General features: G+C 63.4%; 5 protein-coding genes across 5 annotated transcripts; 3 read left to right on the top strand and 2 right to left on the bottom strand.

Moving 5' to 3' along the window:
* Window positions 1-168: 168 nt before the first annotated feature.
* Window positions 169-5,744, top strand: CHLNCDRAFT_133998 (hypothetical protein; the record flags this gene model as incomplete). The annotated part of the gene is made up of 19 exons (XM_005847745.1): window positions 169-188; window positions 356-443; window positions 536-707; window positions 865-1,285; window positions 1,393-1,480; window positions 2,052-2,336; window positions 2,435-2,544; window positions 2,648-2,756; window positions 2,852-3,037; window positions 3,187-3,255; window positions 3,376-3,455; window positions 3,627-3,729; window positions 3,856-3,893; window positions 4,073-4,215; window positions 4,363-4,474; window positions 4,641-4,965; window positions 5,110-5,275; window positions 5,406-5,534; window positions 5,695-5,744. The coding sequence occupies 19 exons, from the start codon at window positions 169-171 to the stop codon at window positions 5,742-5,744; spliced, it is 2,694 nt and encodes an 897-aa protein (XP_005847807.1).
* Window positions 5,745-5,783: 39 nt separating this feature from the next.
* On the top strand, window positions 5,784-7,042 carry CHLNCDRAFT_133997 (hypothetical protein; the record flags this gene model as incomplete). Its single annotated transcript, XM_005847744.1, has 5 exons — window positions 5,784-5,822; window positions 5,963-6,118; window positions 6,308-6,454; window positions 6,571-6,669; window positions 6,782-7,042. 5 exons carry the CDS (start codon window positions 5,784-5,786, stop codon window positions 7,040-7,042), a joined length of 702 nt encoding a protein of 233 aa, XP_005847806.1.
* Window positions 7,043-7,256: 214 nt separating this feature from the next.
* On the bottom strand, window positions 7,257-10,060 carry CHLNCDRAFT_133996 (hypothetical protein; the record flags this gene model as incomplete). Its single annotated transcript, XM_005847585.1, has 8 exons — window positions 7,257-7,522; window positions 7,790-7,919; window positions 8,096-8,229; window positions 8,390-8,488; window positions 8,613-8,707; window positions 8,865-9,015; window positions 9,187-9,403; window positions 9,989-10,060. 8 exons carry the CDS (start codon window positions 10,058-10,060, stop codon window positions 7,257-7,259), a joined length of 1,164 nt encoding a protein of 387 aa, XP_005847647.1.
* A 187-nt stretch (window positions 10,061-10,247) lies between these two features.
* CHLNCDRAFT_133995 (hypothetical protein) lies at window positions 10,248-12,780 on the top strand (the record flags this gene model as incomplete). Its single annotated transcript, XM_005847743.1, has 8 exons — window positions 10,248-10,268; window positions 10,607-10,885; window positions 11,080-11,531; window positions 11,708-11,819; window positions 12,031-12,116; window positions 12,240-12,335; window positions 12,497-12,571; window positions 12,672-12,780. 8 exons carry the CDS (start codon window positions 10,248-10,250, stop codon window positions 12,778-12,780), a joined length of 1,230 nt encoding a protein of 409 aa, XP_005847805.1.
* Window positions 12,781-13,107: 327 nt separating this feature from the next.
* Window positions 13,108-13,964, bottom strand: CHLNCDRAFT_133994 (hypothetical protein; the record flags this gene model as incomplete). Its single annotated transcript, XM_005847584.1, has 2 exons — window positions 13,108-13,486; window positions 13,633-13,964. 2 exons carry the CDS (start codon window positions 13,962-13,964, stop codon window positions 13,108-13,110), a joined length of 711 nt encoding a protein of 236 aa, XP_005847646.1.
* Between the last annotated feature and the right edge of the window lie 1,503 nt (window positions 13,965-15,467).

Raw genomic sequence — 15,467 nt, 5'->3', positions numbered from 1 at the left:
GGCAATTTGGCTGCCCCGCCGCTGCCCGTTCCTTCGGCCGTCGCCTCGTGGGAGGCGCCCCGCTGGCGCTCTGCAGGCGGCGGCAGCAAGAAACTGCTGGCAGGGCGCCGCTTCCTGCGCGGCTTCTTTGCTTTATTCTTGCCATCCCGGTCTCGTGAACCGGGCCCCATGAGCCGCCCCTTGTTCTGGTTGGCCGTGGTTGCAGCGGTGTGTGCCCCGCTATCGCTCTTCTCATGCGTTGGGTACGTAGGAGCCGAATTTTATGCAGCGTGGGTCATGGCCGTGGTGTGCACTTGCCGCCCCTCTCCCGCCGCTCGCGCCATCGCCGCCACGTCGCTCTGTTACCATGGTGCAGGATAGGCGAGACGTGGGAGGCGTTTGATCGCTACACAAACCTGCTGATCGGCTTTCCCGAGCGCCATACGCTTCGGGTCCCGGCACCTGTGAGCCCTCACTCTTCCTATGGATGAGGGCCATCCCTTGCCGGCCGTTCCCTGCTGTGACCCATCAACCTGTGGCTGCGTGTGTTTTGCAGGGCGATGCGGTGCGAAACTACACGGCGCTGGATGCCGACCTAGTGGGGTGGCATGCAGATCTGGGGTTGTTGTATGAGCAGGCGGCGTCGATGGCGATAGTGGGCCAGGTCTCCTCATCCGACCTAGGGGTAGAGTTCCACTTTACCAAGCAAGTCGGGGCGGAGAAGAGAGGTGAGCTGGGGGGAGCTGGGGAGCATCGGCATGCAGATTGCATCCTGGTGCATGCATGCTACGGTTCAGGGATGGTCAAGTGTGCCTGTGACCAGCTGCGTAATCCCAGTCTGAGCCCTGCTCCCTCTATCCACCACGCCGCCCTGCTGGCCCGCAGCCCTGAAGCAGGCCTTTTATGCGCCCCGTGACCTCACCCTGCTGGGCTATCTGGCGGCATCTGTGCTGGCCTACACATCGCGCAATGTGCCACTTGCGGTTCTTGTTCTAATGCTGAATGTGGTCAACTTGGGCATCTGCGTGCGGCTGAAAGGCAAGCGAGGGTATCGGGACCAGCCGCACACCGACTGCTCAACATGCTCCCCGGGTTCCATCCACACACTCTTGCGCCTGCGCCTGCCCGATCGTGCAGCCCTCACAGACGCGCTGTCAAAGTCGGTCGAGCAGCTTGAAGGCGTGCAGCAGGAGTTCCTGGCGCTCCCGCTGGAGGGCGGCCTGCGGGAGCTGCAGCAGCAAGCGCTGTGCCTGCAGAAGCTGCGGGCGATGGCGGATGTCTGGAACGGCATGCAGTTTGGTTACAGGTGTGTGGGCGGGTGCTTTTGGGGTTGGCTGCTGCCCAGTGGGCAGGCCTTCTTGCTGCATGGTTGCTCGGTACTGCAAACCCAGCTTTCTCGCTCCTGTGCTGCAGCATCACCGTTCCCCTGATTGGTTCGTTGTCGGCTACTGTCACGCTGATGGCATCACTTGCGGCAGCGACCACCATGCGTTGCAGCCACGTGATTCTAAAGGGTGCGGGCCCGATGCTGCCACGGCTTGGCATGGTCATGTGTGCGGCACGCTTGTTGGCCATGCCAGTGTGTCTGGAGACGTATGACGCTGCTGCAAACTTCCAACCATGCGCAGGTCTGCCCCCCGAGATGCGGCACATGCTGTCTGGGCGGCGGCAGCCCAACGGCCACAGCCACAAGAAACATCACTGAATTCCCTTTGTTTATTATACGTGTTCAATACAATGGATATGTGACTTCCTTGGCTTATGCTTCTCTGACCAGCTTGATAGATAATCCTGCAACTCACCGCCTCCGCCCGCTTCGGCGTGACGTGGCACCGCCATTTGCGTGTTGCAAGGCGCTGCTCGCGGAACTACATACATTCGTTCACTCCGCCTTGAAACGATGCAGTCTGCGGCCTCTGCACGCTGAGCGCCGAACATAGGCCGACTTGTGTCGGCAAGCTCCGAAGGCGGCTCCGATGCTAGCCACCGGTGCTGCACATCGATGTCTGCTCCACAAACCGCTGAGCCGTCGGGTGCAGCGTGGGGCGCCGGCTCGGCCACCGCCTGCGCAGGCGTTGAAGGGCGGCGGAGGACGGTGGGGCAACGAGAACCGGCTGACGCCTGGCAGGGAGAAGCCTGAGAGCCAGTGGCTGCCGGGCGACGAGCACAACTACCTGCAGAGCATCGACGAGGAGGAAGATGCAAAGGCGTCACCGACAGAGTGGCAGAGAGCGGTAGGGGACGCTCTGGGCCAGCTTCAGTACAGATACTTCAACTGGCGGCAGGACACGTGGTCCGACCTGCAGCTGTTCATGGTGCTCAACACGCTGGTGTTCCTGGCGGGAGCATGGGTGGAGGTGAGTGCGCCCAGGGGCTGCTGCTCGTTATTGTTTTCGGCAGAAACAGGAGCGTCATTCTGCGTGGTCTGCTGAGCGCACGTGCGCTGGGAACGCAGGGCACCATCATCCGCAACATGGATGATTCTATGGAGCCGCCTCCAGAGGGGGCGGGGCCGCTGGTCACTGCCTGGTACAACCTGTACAAAGTGCTGGCAGTAGTTCTGGGGTGAGCGAGGCGGCGCAAAGTCGCACCGGTCTGTTGCTGTGCATCATGGGGTTGAGAGCTGTGAACCGCTGGTCGAGCTCCCTATTGTTCATGCGCCCTGCAGCCAGGACCTGCCGACGGGGTATGCAGGCTGGCCCAGCCAGCTGTTTGCCATCATCACCGCCGTGTTTGGGCTGGCATCCTTTGCCCTGGTGCTGGCCCTGATTGAGCAGGTGTGGGTGTAAACCAGGCCATCTGCAGGCATCAAACAGTTGACGGGACCCTGATGCCAGGTGCCGATTGCTTGCTGCCTCTCCTCTGCCTGCAGGTGGTGCTGGAGGTGTTGGAGAACAATGTGAAGCGCGGCAGCATGTGCTACGAGAGGGGGCACACTGTGGTGCTGGCGTGGTGCGAGTCATCCCGCGACATTGCGCAGCTGACCCGCATCCTCACGCAGCTGTGCGCCGCCAACCGCATGGCAGGGGGAGGCGTGGTGGTGGTGCTGACGCAGCAGGTGGGTTGCTGCTTGTTTGAGGAGTTGCTCTGAGATGGTGTGCTGTGTTCACATCTGTGCACTGTTCACATGTAGCCGGCACACTGGATGCAGCGCCTGCTGGCTTTGCCTCTCCAGCCTCTGATGTGAGCCAGTCTTGCATCGTGCAGCGCGGCAAGCTGGAGATGGAGCAGCTGTTTCGGGAAGTGGTGCCAGAGGAACATCGCTTTGGCACGCGGGTGAGGAGACGGATCGCTGTTTGCCACCTGCAACCATTGGGCCTGCTTTCTGACATGCCTTTTAGCTGCCTGGAGCTGTGGACCGCCAATGCATGCTTGCCTTTGTTTCCACTCTTGCAGTTTGTGTTCCGCCAGGGCAGCCCCCTGGACCCTGCATCGCTGCGCATGGTGGCGGCCTCCGACGCCCGCTCCATCATCGTGTGTGGCGACAACAGGCAAGCGCCTGCACGCTAGTGTCATGCAGATCGCTCAGTGCAGCTGCATCGTCTTCACACCGAGACCTCAGATGGATGGCGGTCACGAGATGCTGCCAACTCAACTCACGGATGCGTCTGCCTGGAATGGCGCTGTTCTTTCTTGTTGGTCTGCAGCAAGCGGTCCAAGGCTGCCGATGCCCAGGTGCTGCGGACCTGCGTACTGCTGGACGAGCTTCTCCAGCAGCTGCACCCCACCGGTGGCGGCGGCCCCATTGTGGTGGCGCAGGCAAGACATTGGCGACTGCCGCACTGCTCACGCGGCTGCGTGTGCTGCGCCGCTGCCACCTTTTACTGCCAGGACCATAGTGGCTTCCTCCGGTGACATGCCGTGGCTGGGCTGCAGATCAAGACGGAGGATGCCCTGCCGCTTGTGCGCTACTCGTGCAGCCAGCGGGTGATCCCTGTGCCAACAAACAAGATCAATGCGCGCAGGCAAGGGCTGCCGCCTGCTCCATTTCGGGCGGCATTGCCCGCCCAGCAACCTGGGGCCGTGGTGTTCGCGTCGTTCCCCACCGCCAGCCTCACCAAACACACAAGCCGCCATGCCTGCCTGCCTGCAGATATGTGCGGCTGCTGCACCATCCCATCGCAGCAGTGTTTTCCCGCTGCCTCACCGACTTCTTCTCCCCTGCCCACGGCTCCATCGACAACTGCCCGGAGGTGGAGGGGCTCACCTTTGGGGAGCTGCACTTCCGGTTCCCAGGTGCACATTGCAAGTTTGGACTGTGTCAAGGGCCGTGTTGCAAAGTCCTGAAAATCTCACCGCAAGACATCTGTCTCCTGGCAGGGCCTGCACGCCGCTGGCCTAGCCCGCTGTGTGCAAGCTGACTGGCGCGCTGCCCCCCTGCAGATGCGCTGGTCGTGGGCCTGGCCAACCAGGAAACCAGCGCCTACCAGCTCAACCCGCCGCCAGGCACGCGGGTGCAGCCCGGCGATGACATCATCACGATGCGCCCGGAGAGGTGGGCTGCTGTTGTGCCACGTCCCAAACCCTCACACCCTTGCGGCCGGCTGCCGCTTTATCCCTGGCCATCCAGGAACTCCCCTGAGCAAGTACTTAACTTCACCTTCTTATAGTGTAGACGAGGGCTGACAGCTGGCGGCTGCCTGCCAATGCCGCCTGCGCAGGTGGGCGCCCGGAGCGTACCATGCCTTGCCCGAGGCCACACCGGTGGACCCTGGTCCCGCCTGGGACCCCTGCCGGTACATCATGCGCAGCCGGGACGAGCAGCCCATGGGCCTCAACGTGTGCGGCCACGAATCCTGCCTGGCCATGAGCGCGCGAGCCCAGGGCACGATGGCCGCGCCGCCCCTCCGCCGCGACCGGCCCGCCAGCCTGACGAGCATGAGCTCGAGCGCCTGGCCCTCCCCTGCGGCCTCCTGGCCCAGGCCTCAGGGCTCCATAGAGCCGTACCAGAGCAGCGTGCAGGGGCTGTACGTGTTGCCTGTCCAGGTGGGGGAGGGATAGCCTGTTGAGACGCGCTGTTTGCACGGCGGCGGCCCCCAAAGTTCCATCTGCGTGTACTGCGCCGGCCTGTATCCCTTCCAAGTCCGCTCCCTCCCTGCTCTGCGCATCTGCCCTGCCCCGCCCCCGCAGTACTCCAACACCGTGCTGGCCGCCGACGAGCTGCTCATCTGCGGGTGGATGGGCGACACCTTCATGTGGGAGCTGCTGGCGGAGCTAGACCACTCAGACCAGGGCCTGCCCGCAGGCAGCCGCGTCACGCTGTTCAACGAGCACAAATGGACCGCCGAGTACCTGAGTGGGTGGCAGCAGCATTCAGCTGCTGCACCATCTCTTTGCCCGCCTGCTGTTGGCTCGCTTGTGTTCGTGTGGCTGCAGGCATGCAGTGCCGTTGACATTCAGGGATGCTGTCCTGCTTGACTGCGCAGAGGGAAGGTGCGAGCAGTACCAGGTCAAGAGCTTGGAGGTGGTGCATGTGTGTGGCGACCCACGCAGCCGCAGCGACATGAAGCGCCTGATCGATGTGGGAAGGTTCCAGGCCGCCATCGTGGTGTGCGGTGAGTGCATCTCTGGCCACGCGTCAGGGCTGAGACACAGGGTGGGGAGAATCCTGCCAGGCTGCTTGTACATGCCACTCTGTTGCTGCTGGCTGGCTGGCTGTTGTGTGCTACTGCCTGCCTGACTGCTGCACATTGGCCCATGCCCCACCTCCCGCAGACTCGTACTGGGGCGCACTTGACACACCAGACCCTGACAGGGGCCTGTAACTGCTGTCCCAAGCGGAGATGCTCACGCTGGATGCCGCCATGCTCATGGTGCAGCTCAACATCCGCCTGCTGCTGGAGGTGAGAGGGGTGGGGGCTGCATGGTTGGGCCGGGCGGCACCGTGATGCTCCACTGGTGGCTGCCCCTGGCTGCATTGAGCAACTCTTCACATCCACCTTCTTCGACCAAAATTGTGGGCCTGCTGCTGCTGTTAGTGTAGGAGGCGGGCCACCCCAACATCAACATCATCTGTGAGAAGCTGACCTATGTGGGGGTCACGCGTTTTGAGGATGATGCACGCCTGCCGCTGGGCATTGCCATCAACTCTGCCAGCTATGCCGCAAAGGCGCTGATCCAGGCAAGCTCGCCAGCCCAAGTGCAGCTGAGCCCATACGGATACTGCTCATGGGATTGCGGCAAATGTCTGGTGTACAGACTCCCCAGCTTGCTGACCTTCAAGCTATCCAAGAATGGTAGCAGCAGCATGGCACTCTCCACCTTCACTTTGTCTTTGTCATGACAGCAGCCATGTTTCATACGTCTCATTCACTTTCCGTCCTTCCAGGTTGCTGTGAACCCCCGTTTCCTGCCTGCCTACATGATTCTGGGCCAGGAGAGCGACCTCGTGGTGCAGGACGTGTCCTCCTTTGCCAGCGAGGGAGAGGAGCTGAGCTTCCTGCAGCTGCAGGCCCGGGCGGCCTCTGTGCGCCAGGTACTGTGTGGTGCAGTTTGGTGCGCAGACCGGCCTGTGGATGGGGCGCGGGGCGCACGGCCATCCTGCCCAGCAGGCTCGCTGAACAGATGTGTGCCCTCCTCTGTGTGCTGTAGATTGTGCTTGGCTGGTACCGGATACCATCCACTGCCTCGCAGCCGCTGGAGATGGTTGTCAATCCGATGGGCTTGAAGGAGCGCAGCAAGGTGCAAGCGGTGGGCCGCTCGTCTAGCAATCCCGACCCAAGACCAGGGCTGCACCTGAGGACTGACAGGGCTGACAGGAACGGGAGCCTGCTGAAAGGCTCTCTCATCCTTCTCACCGCAGGTCCGTGTGTGGAACAGCGGCGACTCACGCTGCAAGCTAGTCACCATGGCGGTTACCAAGTCGGCGACAGAGGCGGCGGCGGCGGCGGAAAATGTCCCGTACCCTTTCAACATGTCCAGCGACAAGTTCAACATTTCAAGCTCTGGCGACGATTCTGAATCGGAGAGCGGCAGCGGGGACAAGGCCGGGCCCGACTGGGAGGCAGCAGCCAGCGAGATCGACTGGCAAGAGGCGGCAGACCGTGCTCTGCCGCCTTCCTAGGCCGCAAGCGGGCGGCCGGTGCGAGCCGAGTGTGAAGCAATACGCGAGATTTGGCAACAGCGTACCCAATCAATCCGTCACTGTAGGTAATATGTATGTATGTATGTATGTATTGTAAATCAATGTCAGGATGTAATCAGATGTAAGGCAGTATCAAGTGCTGGCCACAGAATCCGCTGCATAACATAAGCAACAAAAGGGGCTGAAGCTGTGCTTACGGAGGGTGGTGGGGCACATGCTTTGCCCGCTCTCCCGGGTGCACCAGCCCCAACGGCCCCAGCGGCCCGCCGCAGTTGTACAGCCGCTGCTCGGTGTCTGGCAGGCGCCACTGCCGCGGCTGGCAGATGGGCACGGCGTTGGCGCCACCCTGGCGCGGCGCGCACGGCCGGCCCGTGTCGGAGTCCAGATACCACCACCCCATGCGCCGCAGGCCCTCTCGCTTGTTCTCCTTGAAGACAGACACCATGTGGACAAACAGCGCTGCAGGGACGGGTGGGGTATGCTGGTTTTGGGCCAGATACCTCGTGTGTCTGGTGGTGGGCACATGCATGCACACGCCAGCATGTGCAGCACCAGCCAGCCCGCCACAAGCCACGCATGCACGCCGAGGTGAGTGCAGCATGCGGGCAGCGGCCACACAATCAGGCACCCAATCACAAACGCATACTGATGCACAGCGTTGGCTCCATTCATGCGCCCCGCCCCACCACCCGACCCACACATGCCCCAAGCCGCTGCATCGCGCACCGGTCCAGTCGCAGGGGTCTATCCGGGGGATGTAGTCCATGTCTATGAAGGCATAGTAGTCTGGGGAGTAGGGGAAGTGGGCGGGGTTGAACAGGCGCATCAGCGCCATCGTCTGCTTGGAGTTCTCGATCTGCAGCGGTGCCGAGGTGGTATGAATCAGCCATCGAATTAGGGGCGCATTGATGGCGGCCAGCTGGTATTGGCAGGCTCCAACGCAGGCCACAAGCTCAGCTGCGCATGGATGGATGCACTCACGCCGGCCCTCGCTTTCGCGCACTGCGCGGTGGAGAAACACAGGCGGAAGACCTGCCCATTGAGGTGGGCGAGTGCCTGGTTGTCGTTCCGGCTCTCATTCAGCGCAGCAGGCGTGCCATCGGCCCACTTTTGGGCAAGAGCGATGCCAGCGGGGTTGGCCAGGATCGCATACACCCCAGTGTTCACTGCACACAGGGGTCGCAGGCATGAGGCCATCATGCTGTCGGCAGCTGGCAGCCACACCGACGTCACGACACAAACCCCATTCTTTGCAACAGCCCACATGCGCCAGCGTTCTTGCTGCTGCTGCTCCTGCTGGCGTGCAAGGCGAGCTGCCCAGCGCACAAGGCCCCTCCGCCTGGAAAGCGGCATCTGCCTTGGACACCGCCAGCAGCTCCAGAAAGCTCTCCAGCACGGGTTTGTTGGCGTACGACACGTCGGCATCTGGACCGTAAGACAGAGGGGCGAGTGCAGGGCACGGCGCGCTGAGCTGGCATCCCGCCACCAGGCGTGCTCATTTTTACGCAGCATGCAAACCAAGCAGCAAAATCTGCACAGCTCCCCTCACCCGTCATAAACGTCACGTAGCCCTGCTGCAGTGTGTACAACGTCACAGCCGGCTTCAGCCAGACGATGGACAGGTAGTCATGCGTGCCAAAGTGGCTGCGGTGGCGCGGCCAGCGGCGGCTCCCAGACCGCCCGTCAGCTGATGTGGAGTAATGCATGGACCAAGCAGGTGACAAGCAGGGGCCTCACACAAGCAGCAGCAGATGCGGTGACAACCGCAGAAGCAGAAGGCAGGCAGGCAGGTGGGGCGTACCCGGCATCTGGGCCGTTGTCCAGCGGGGTGGGCAGGAAGCGGGTGGCATCGGCGCAGGGCAGGTTGAGGTCGGCGCATGAGTCGAGGTCACGTGGGGACCATGCCAGCACAATGTAGTTGCGCACCCGACCAAACTTGACCATGGAGTAGACTGTGGTTATGTGGTGGGTGGGTGGGTGAGGCCAGAACAAGACAGCAGCACGGTCACACACATCGAAAAAACATCCCTTTCTAGCCTGGCACCAGTTGGCCTCCAGGCAGCCCACGTCAGCAGCCGGGGCAGCGAGCGGCACTGCAGGGGCGACCGGCGGCGCCTGCTCACTTGCGTTTTGCAGCATGTCGACAAACAGCAGTGAGTACGGGATGAGGGTGATGGTCTTGGGGTGCCCTCCCGCCGCCACTGCCCGCAGCTGCAGCAGGCGGTCCAGGTCACGCACCCCCGCATACGGCAGCGCATCGCACCGCGGCGGCAGCAGCCAGGGCGCCGCCTCAAACTCCGCCACCAGGTCAGGCTCCTTGCCCGCCAGGCTGGGGTCGGCCTGAAGGCAGGGCAGGCCAGGCACAGCATGCGCGCAGGCTAGGCAGGCAGGGCAGGGCAGGCCAGGAGCCGAGGTGGCGGATGAGGGACACCCCGCAGAAGCAGAGGCAGCAGCCGGGAGGCGCCACCGCCTGCTCCAAGCCATGGCTATTCTTGGCCACCTGCACGGTATGTCGCACGCATGCAACCACACACCTCCAGCCGAAGGAAGGAGTCTTTGCTTGGCTTGGGTGGTACGGGCACCATGCCTGCATCATGCAGGCAACATCAGAGGTGACGGAAGATGGCAACCTCCCGACTGTGCGCACTGCTCATCAGCGGTAGGTTGGTGGCAACACGAACAGGCGGCTGCTTTTCCACCTGCTTGTGTTTCCGCAGCGGCACTTGCAGCAGGCCCCTTGCTTCTTGAATCCGCCTCGGCTGTGCCGCCACTAGCCTCTGGGCACTGGGGGCACTTAGCCGAGATGGGCACAGTAGACCTGCTGAGAGAGCGCAAATGGGTCGGCAAGGCGGCGGCGGCGGCGGCGGTGGTGGCGGCGGAGGGGCAGTGCGAGCTGGCTTACACATGAGAGATAGCTGGCAACACGTTGAGCGATGCCTCCGTCACGAACAAGGCTATCAGCAGCCCCAGCGTCAAGTAGTCGCGGGCCCATGCCATCTTGCTCTCAGCTGCCGCTACCCCATGAGGTGGACATGCTTCTGGCTTGACGGAGCAGCGACTGATCCGGGCTCTTGCTGGCGTGCAGAGCAAACCCGTAAAGTACTGACCTGCCAAAGAAGGGCTTCGGTGTCTCCTTGTGCCTGCAATACCGTCGATCAATTTGTGGACTCGCTACTGAATGGCAATGGGGTCCTGCGCCGTCCTGGTGAGCACAGGTTTTTGGTTGCAAAGGCTTCCTGCTTCCGCTGCTGCCATGCGATCCTGCAAGTCCCTGTGCCTGTGCCCATCATCTGGCGTCGTAGCACACTGCGTTCGGGCTCGGCGTTGGCAATGGACAGCCGGTGCTGCCTGCCCGTCGCCACTGCTCTGATAAAACTAAACAGTGGCGCCACAATGTCAGCAGGCATCTAGCACTGCAGCAGTTGTTGACCGCCATGGCGGCGGCGGCGCTGCCCTCTGCCCACCGCCCACTGTGTTGCGATTCTGTGCCCCGCCTGCTACTGGGCACCCTGCCTTGTGCCCCGCCCTGGTTTCCGCCCGCAGGTGGACGGCATCGATGCCCACACCAACTGCAACGAGCTGCTGGCCCTCTTTTCCACCGCTGGCACCGTGATGCAGGCGGCCACAATCTCTCCGGCCGCCAACGGCGCCCCCTGCACCGCAATCTTGTGGTTTGACACCCCCGCCAGCGCTGCCAGTGCTGTGGAATTGTTCAACGACCACCCGTATGCCGGCACCTTTCTGGAAGTGAGGCCCACAGATGTGGGCGCCGCCACCAGGGCGCTATCGGCGCTGGCCGAGGCGCAGACCACGCCGCCACAGGTACGCTGTGCTGGCTGGGGGCAGCAGCAGGGATGCAGGGAAGTCTGGTTGTGGGGAGCCTGCGGAGGCTCCTGGCTCAGCCGAGGGCCAGCAATGTCCCCACATGCACGCCGCTGAATGTGGGGGAGTTCGGAGCAGCTCGCCACCAAGCGCATGGTAGCCCCAGCGCTCATGCTGCTGCCGGCCTGCTGCAGGCTCCCGCGGCCCAGCCGCTGACGGCGCCCTCAGCCGCCCCGGCGGTCGCGTTTGCCAGCGGCGCTGCTGTGCCCATGCCCGCCCCGTTTTCAGTCGATGCCAGTGCTCCGCGCCCGGCCGCTGCTCCTCCGCCTGCTCCCGCCGCTTTGCCCGAGCCTCCCGCCTTTGGCGACTATAACCCTGACGATTGGCTGCCGCCGCCAGACTGGCAATCGCCTGCCCCGGCCCCCGGCCCCGCTGCCGGCACCACCACCGCCTGGGCACGCGTGGCGACTGCGGCGCCTGCCAAGGCGCCCCCCGCCGGCGGGCAGCCGGCAGCCAGGAAGGCCCAGCCGGCGGCTGGGGGTGCGCCCATGGCGCCCGAGTGGGAGCGAGATGAGCGCTGCCGCATCTACATCCAGAACCTGAAGCCCGGGCTGTCGGCAGACGACCTGCGCACCTCCTTCTCCAAGTAAGCCGCCGCCCCGCCCCGCAGGCCGCTGCGGTTGTTCGGTGGCCTGCGGGCCAGCTTGATGGCTGGGAGGCGGCGATTACGGCTGAGTTGATGCTGCCCCGCCTGTCCTTGCCTGTCTACCTGCCTGTTCTTGCCTGTCTACCTGCCGCCATGGCTGCCCGCCTCGCCTGCAGGTTTGGCCCCCTGGTGGACACATCAGTCGTGCCCAAGCAGCGTATCGGCTTCCTCACTTTTGCCAAGGGCGACGACGGCGAGCGGTGCCTGGAGGCGGTCAACGGCACCTCGGTGCGCGCCCCAAGACTGCCAGCCCGGCGCCGCTGCCGCCAAATGCTGCTGCTGCTGCCGCCTGCTGCTGCCGCCCCTGCTGCTGCTGCTGCCGCCGGGGTGCTGCCATCTACAGCAGATGCCAGCCCATAGCGCCATCCAGCACGGCATGCGGCCCTGCGATCCGGCACTCCACGTTTTCACATCGCATGGAATGTTGGCGTGTGTGCAGGTTCCTGGCCTGAGTGCCAGCGGCAGCGAGCCGCTGAAGCTGGAATTTCGAAACCTAAATAAGATTCGTCGCCACCTCGCCAAGAAGTGAGGCGGGGGTGCATGCGCCTGCCAAATGTTCAAGCCGCATGGCATGGCGGCTGCTTCTCGGAGCCAGGGCCGCGCCCCATCACACCCGCTGGTTTGGCTGCGCCGCTGCCTGCCTTGCAGACGTGCCGATGTGATGGAAGAGCCCACCACGCGTGTCTTCATCGGCTACTTCCCTCGTAATACCAAAAAGGAGGATGTTCGTACTGAGCTCAGCCGGTGTGTGTGGAGGGGTTCATCTTGAGAAGGGAGGGGTTCATCTTGGGTGACTTCCGCTCGTGTGTGTGTGTGTTTCTGGCTGTGGGGGTGGCCTGTCGCTGCTGGTGTGGCTGCTCCTCTTCGTGGAAACAGCAAACCCCCGCCCTCTGCCCTGCTTGCAGGTATGGCGAGCTGACCGAACTGATGCTGGGTGGCGGCGAGGATGGCGGCGAGCTCTTCTGCTTCGTCCAGTTCAGGTGTGTGCAGCCCTGGGCATTCTCACTGGTGCAGGTGCGTGTGCTGCGGCCGGCAGTGATCCATGCTTTCACCTCCTGGGCTTGTCCCCTCCATGCGCAGGCGTATCCAGGATGCAGCCCGTGCCCACCGCGCCATTCACTCCCACACCATCCCGGCGCTGGCGGGCAGCAGGCAGCTCATCGCTGCGTTCAAGGAGCCTAGGCGGTAGTGATTGTAGTTGTTGTTTTTCTTGTATCTGGGGGTGGGGCAGGCGTGCGCGGGTGCTCTAATTGGCATGCACAAGGCTCCTGTTTCTTATTTCTAACCTTAACTGCTACCGCGACGTGGCAAGGACCGGCCTGAGCTGAGCTGCTGAGTAGGCAGGTAGCCGACTGGCTTGGCAGGAAGGCGGGCAGGCACGGAGGCTGGTGAGAGACAGTGGACACCATCCATCTGGGCCTCCGCATCCCAGGCAGCTGCCCAGAGCTGTCCCTGGTGGGCTTGTCAGAATCCCGTTTCTTACAGAGAGTGAGACCTGCCTCAATGTGGCCCACAGTCACGGCGGCTTGTCAGCGGCAGCCGCAGCGACAGTCTCATCGGCGGGGCACACGAGGCGCATGTCGCTGCCCGCCTGCTCCAGGCTGGCCAGCATGCGCTCCAGCTTGGGCTTGGGGTGGCCGTTGTGGTGCACCACCAGCGGGTAGGTCTGCGTCTGGTTGTTGAGCCAGCCCCGCGGCGTGCACACCAGGTCGTCGGCGCGCGTGAAGGCGGCGGTGAACAGCTGGCAGCGGTAGTCCAGCTGGATGGCGGCGGGGTTGCCCCACAGGAGGGTGTGGAAGAAGTGCTGGTCGTCCGTCTTGACAAAGGAGGGGTCGGAGAAGTCAAGGTTGGCAGCGATGAGGTCCCGCAGCAGGCCAGCGGGGCCCAGGTAGGCCCTGAGTTGAGGTAGCGGTAGGGCCAGGTGGGGCCCAGGCCCGGCGGCGGCTCTGGGTAGCTGTTGAGCTCTGTGAAGTTGCAGGGCCAGCAGTGGGTCTCTGCATTGAACAGCACCGCGCGCCGCCCGCCCACCGCCGCCTCGTACCGCCCCACAATCTGCGCCGCCGTCCCCGCCACCACCGCATCATACCCGTCCACAAACAGTACCAGGTCCTCGGCGGCGGCGAGGCTGGCCAGGTAGCGGTGGGTGGCTTCCAGCTTCAAGCCAAAGCCGGCGTTGTAGGAGACGGGCCCGGAGGGCACCGCCACATCCACCCGGTGCCCAAACCTGCCGGCAACCCTCGTCAGGCGCTGCAGGTGCTCGCTGCCCGCGTCTGTCACCACGGTCAGCACATGGAGCTGGCGGGGCTGGGGCTGCTGGGTCGGGGCAGCGGGGCCAAGTGCCTGCCGCCCAGCTCGCGCCACGCCCAATGCCATCCTGCGCAGGGCAAAGGGCTGGCACGTGCTGAGACAGGATCCTGCCGCCCCCAAGGCAAATGCGTCGTGTAGAGGGCCTGCGTGGGCAGTGTTGCATGACAGCAGGGGGATGTCTCTGGTGCAAAGCGCGGAGCCCACCTGATGCAGAGCTGACGGGAGCTGCCTTTACTGGAGAATTCGAACTCTACTGCAAGTAGCACCACAATAAGCAGCTGCACATATAGGGGGGCAGCGCACAGTTGGACGATCACACTGGGCAGCATCTCCAGCGCTGCCAGCCGCCTCCCGCCCGCTGTTTGACCCCTCTACCAGCGCTCGTTCTAATATCGCCGCTGCTTGCTACCACTGCCGGTGCTAGCGCCAGCCCGCACGCACCACAGCTATCGTTGCAGTTGCCAATTTTAGAGAGGAGAACGGCCTGGCGAGCTCTCTCCTGACTTTCATCTCATCATTCAACCGGCGCCCCGACCTCCACTCATGACATGAACATGGCACGCAGAGGCGTTTCTGTATGCCGCCACTGCCGGCGCCGCCGCTGTACCCCGCCGTACTGCTGCCGTGCACGCGCTCTTGGCCCAGGGCCAGCAGATATGGCACGGGATGTTTGTTTCCCCTGATTTCCCCTGCAGGTGACTAAGAATGGTTGTGACCTGGCCTTTGCTGGCCGCCACAGCATGATGCAGTCATTGTGTGGAAATTGCCGTAACGTCTTGTGATGGCTTTGTGTTGCACAGATCTGGATTGATCAGCATTCCAATTATCTTAACCAGGTGAAAAATAGGGAGCAAGATTGAGATCATCACTGCAACCAAGCATTGGACCTGCAGCAGCCAGCACCTGTTGACCTCGGCGAGCTGGGGGAAGCTGCGCAGCGCCGCCAGCTGGCGCAGCTCCAGGAGGCGCTGGCGAAGGGCGGCGCCAGCCGGCTGGAGCACTATGTGCACAACGTGGTGGGCGCCCTCAACCTGGCGCCCGCCATGTTTGGGCAGCGCGAGACCTACCTGGATGCAGTACGGCGTCGGCAGGACCGCGAGGCGCTGGCGCAGCTGCGCACCGGGCTTGTGTGGGCTTACAGTCTGGTTTCAGCAAGAACAAGCTTGCAGCACAGACTTTGTTGTTCGAGCAAGGAGGGATGAAGCAGTAGAACAACAGGCAGGACAGGCCAACTGACAGGTCACCGAGCGTTTAGTGTGTGAGCGGGCAGGCAGTACTGCATGTCGTGGAGCAGGTGTGGTGCGGTAAGAGCAAAGGGGGTGGACATGAGAGTGGGGGTTCAGGGCGGGACTGCAGGCAGCGCAACGGTGGCGGTCAGCCAGCGCTGGTGACAGGCGGCAGCAAAGGCGGCGAGGCGGCACGGTTTCTGGCGGAGGAAGCGGTGGGGAGGATGGGGCTCAGCAAACAGGTCAGGAAAGTTGAGGCGCAGCGGGGCGTAAAGGGGGCAGGTGAGCAGCATGTGGGGGGCATCTTCAATGCCGTCGTGGCAGTGGGGGCAGACTCGCTGCT

This window comes from Chlorella variabilis, assembly GCF_000147415.1.
Source record: "Chlorella variabilis unplaced genomic scaffold CHLNCscaffold_10, whole genome shotgun sequence".
Classification (NCBI taxonomy): domain Eukaryota; kingdom Viridiplantae; phylum Chlorophyta; class Trebouxiophyceae; order Chlorellales; family Chlorellaceae; genus Chlorella; species Chlorella variabilis.
Note: the sequence above shows the minus strand (reverse complement) of the source record. Positions and strands in the feature narration are given on the sequence as shown.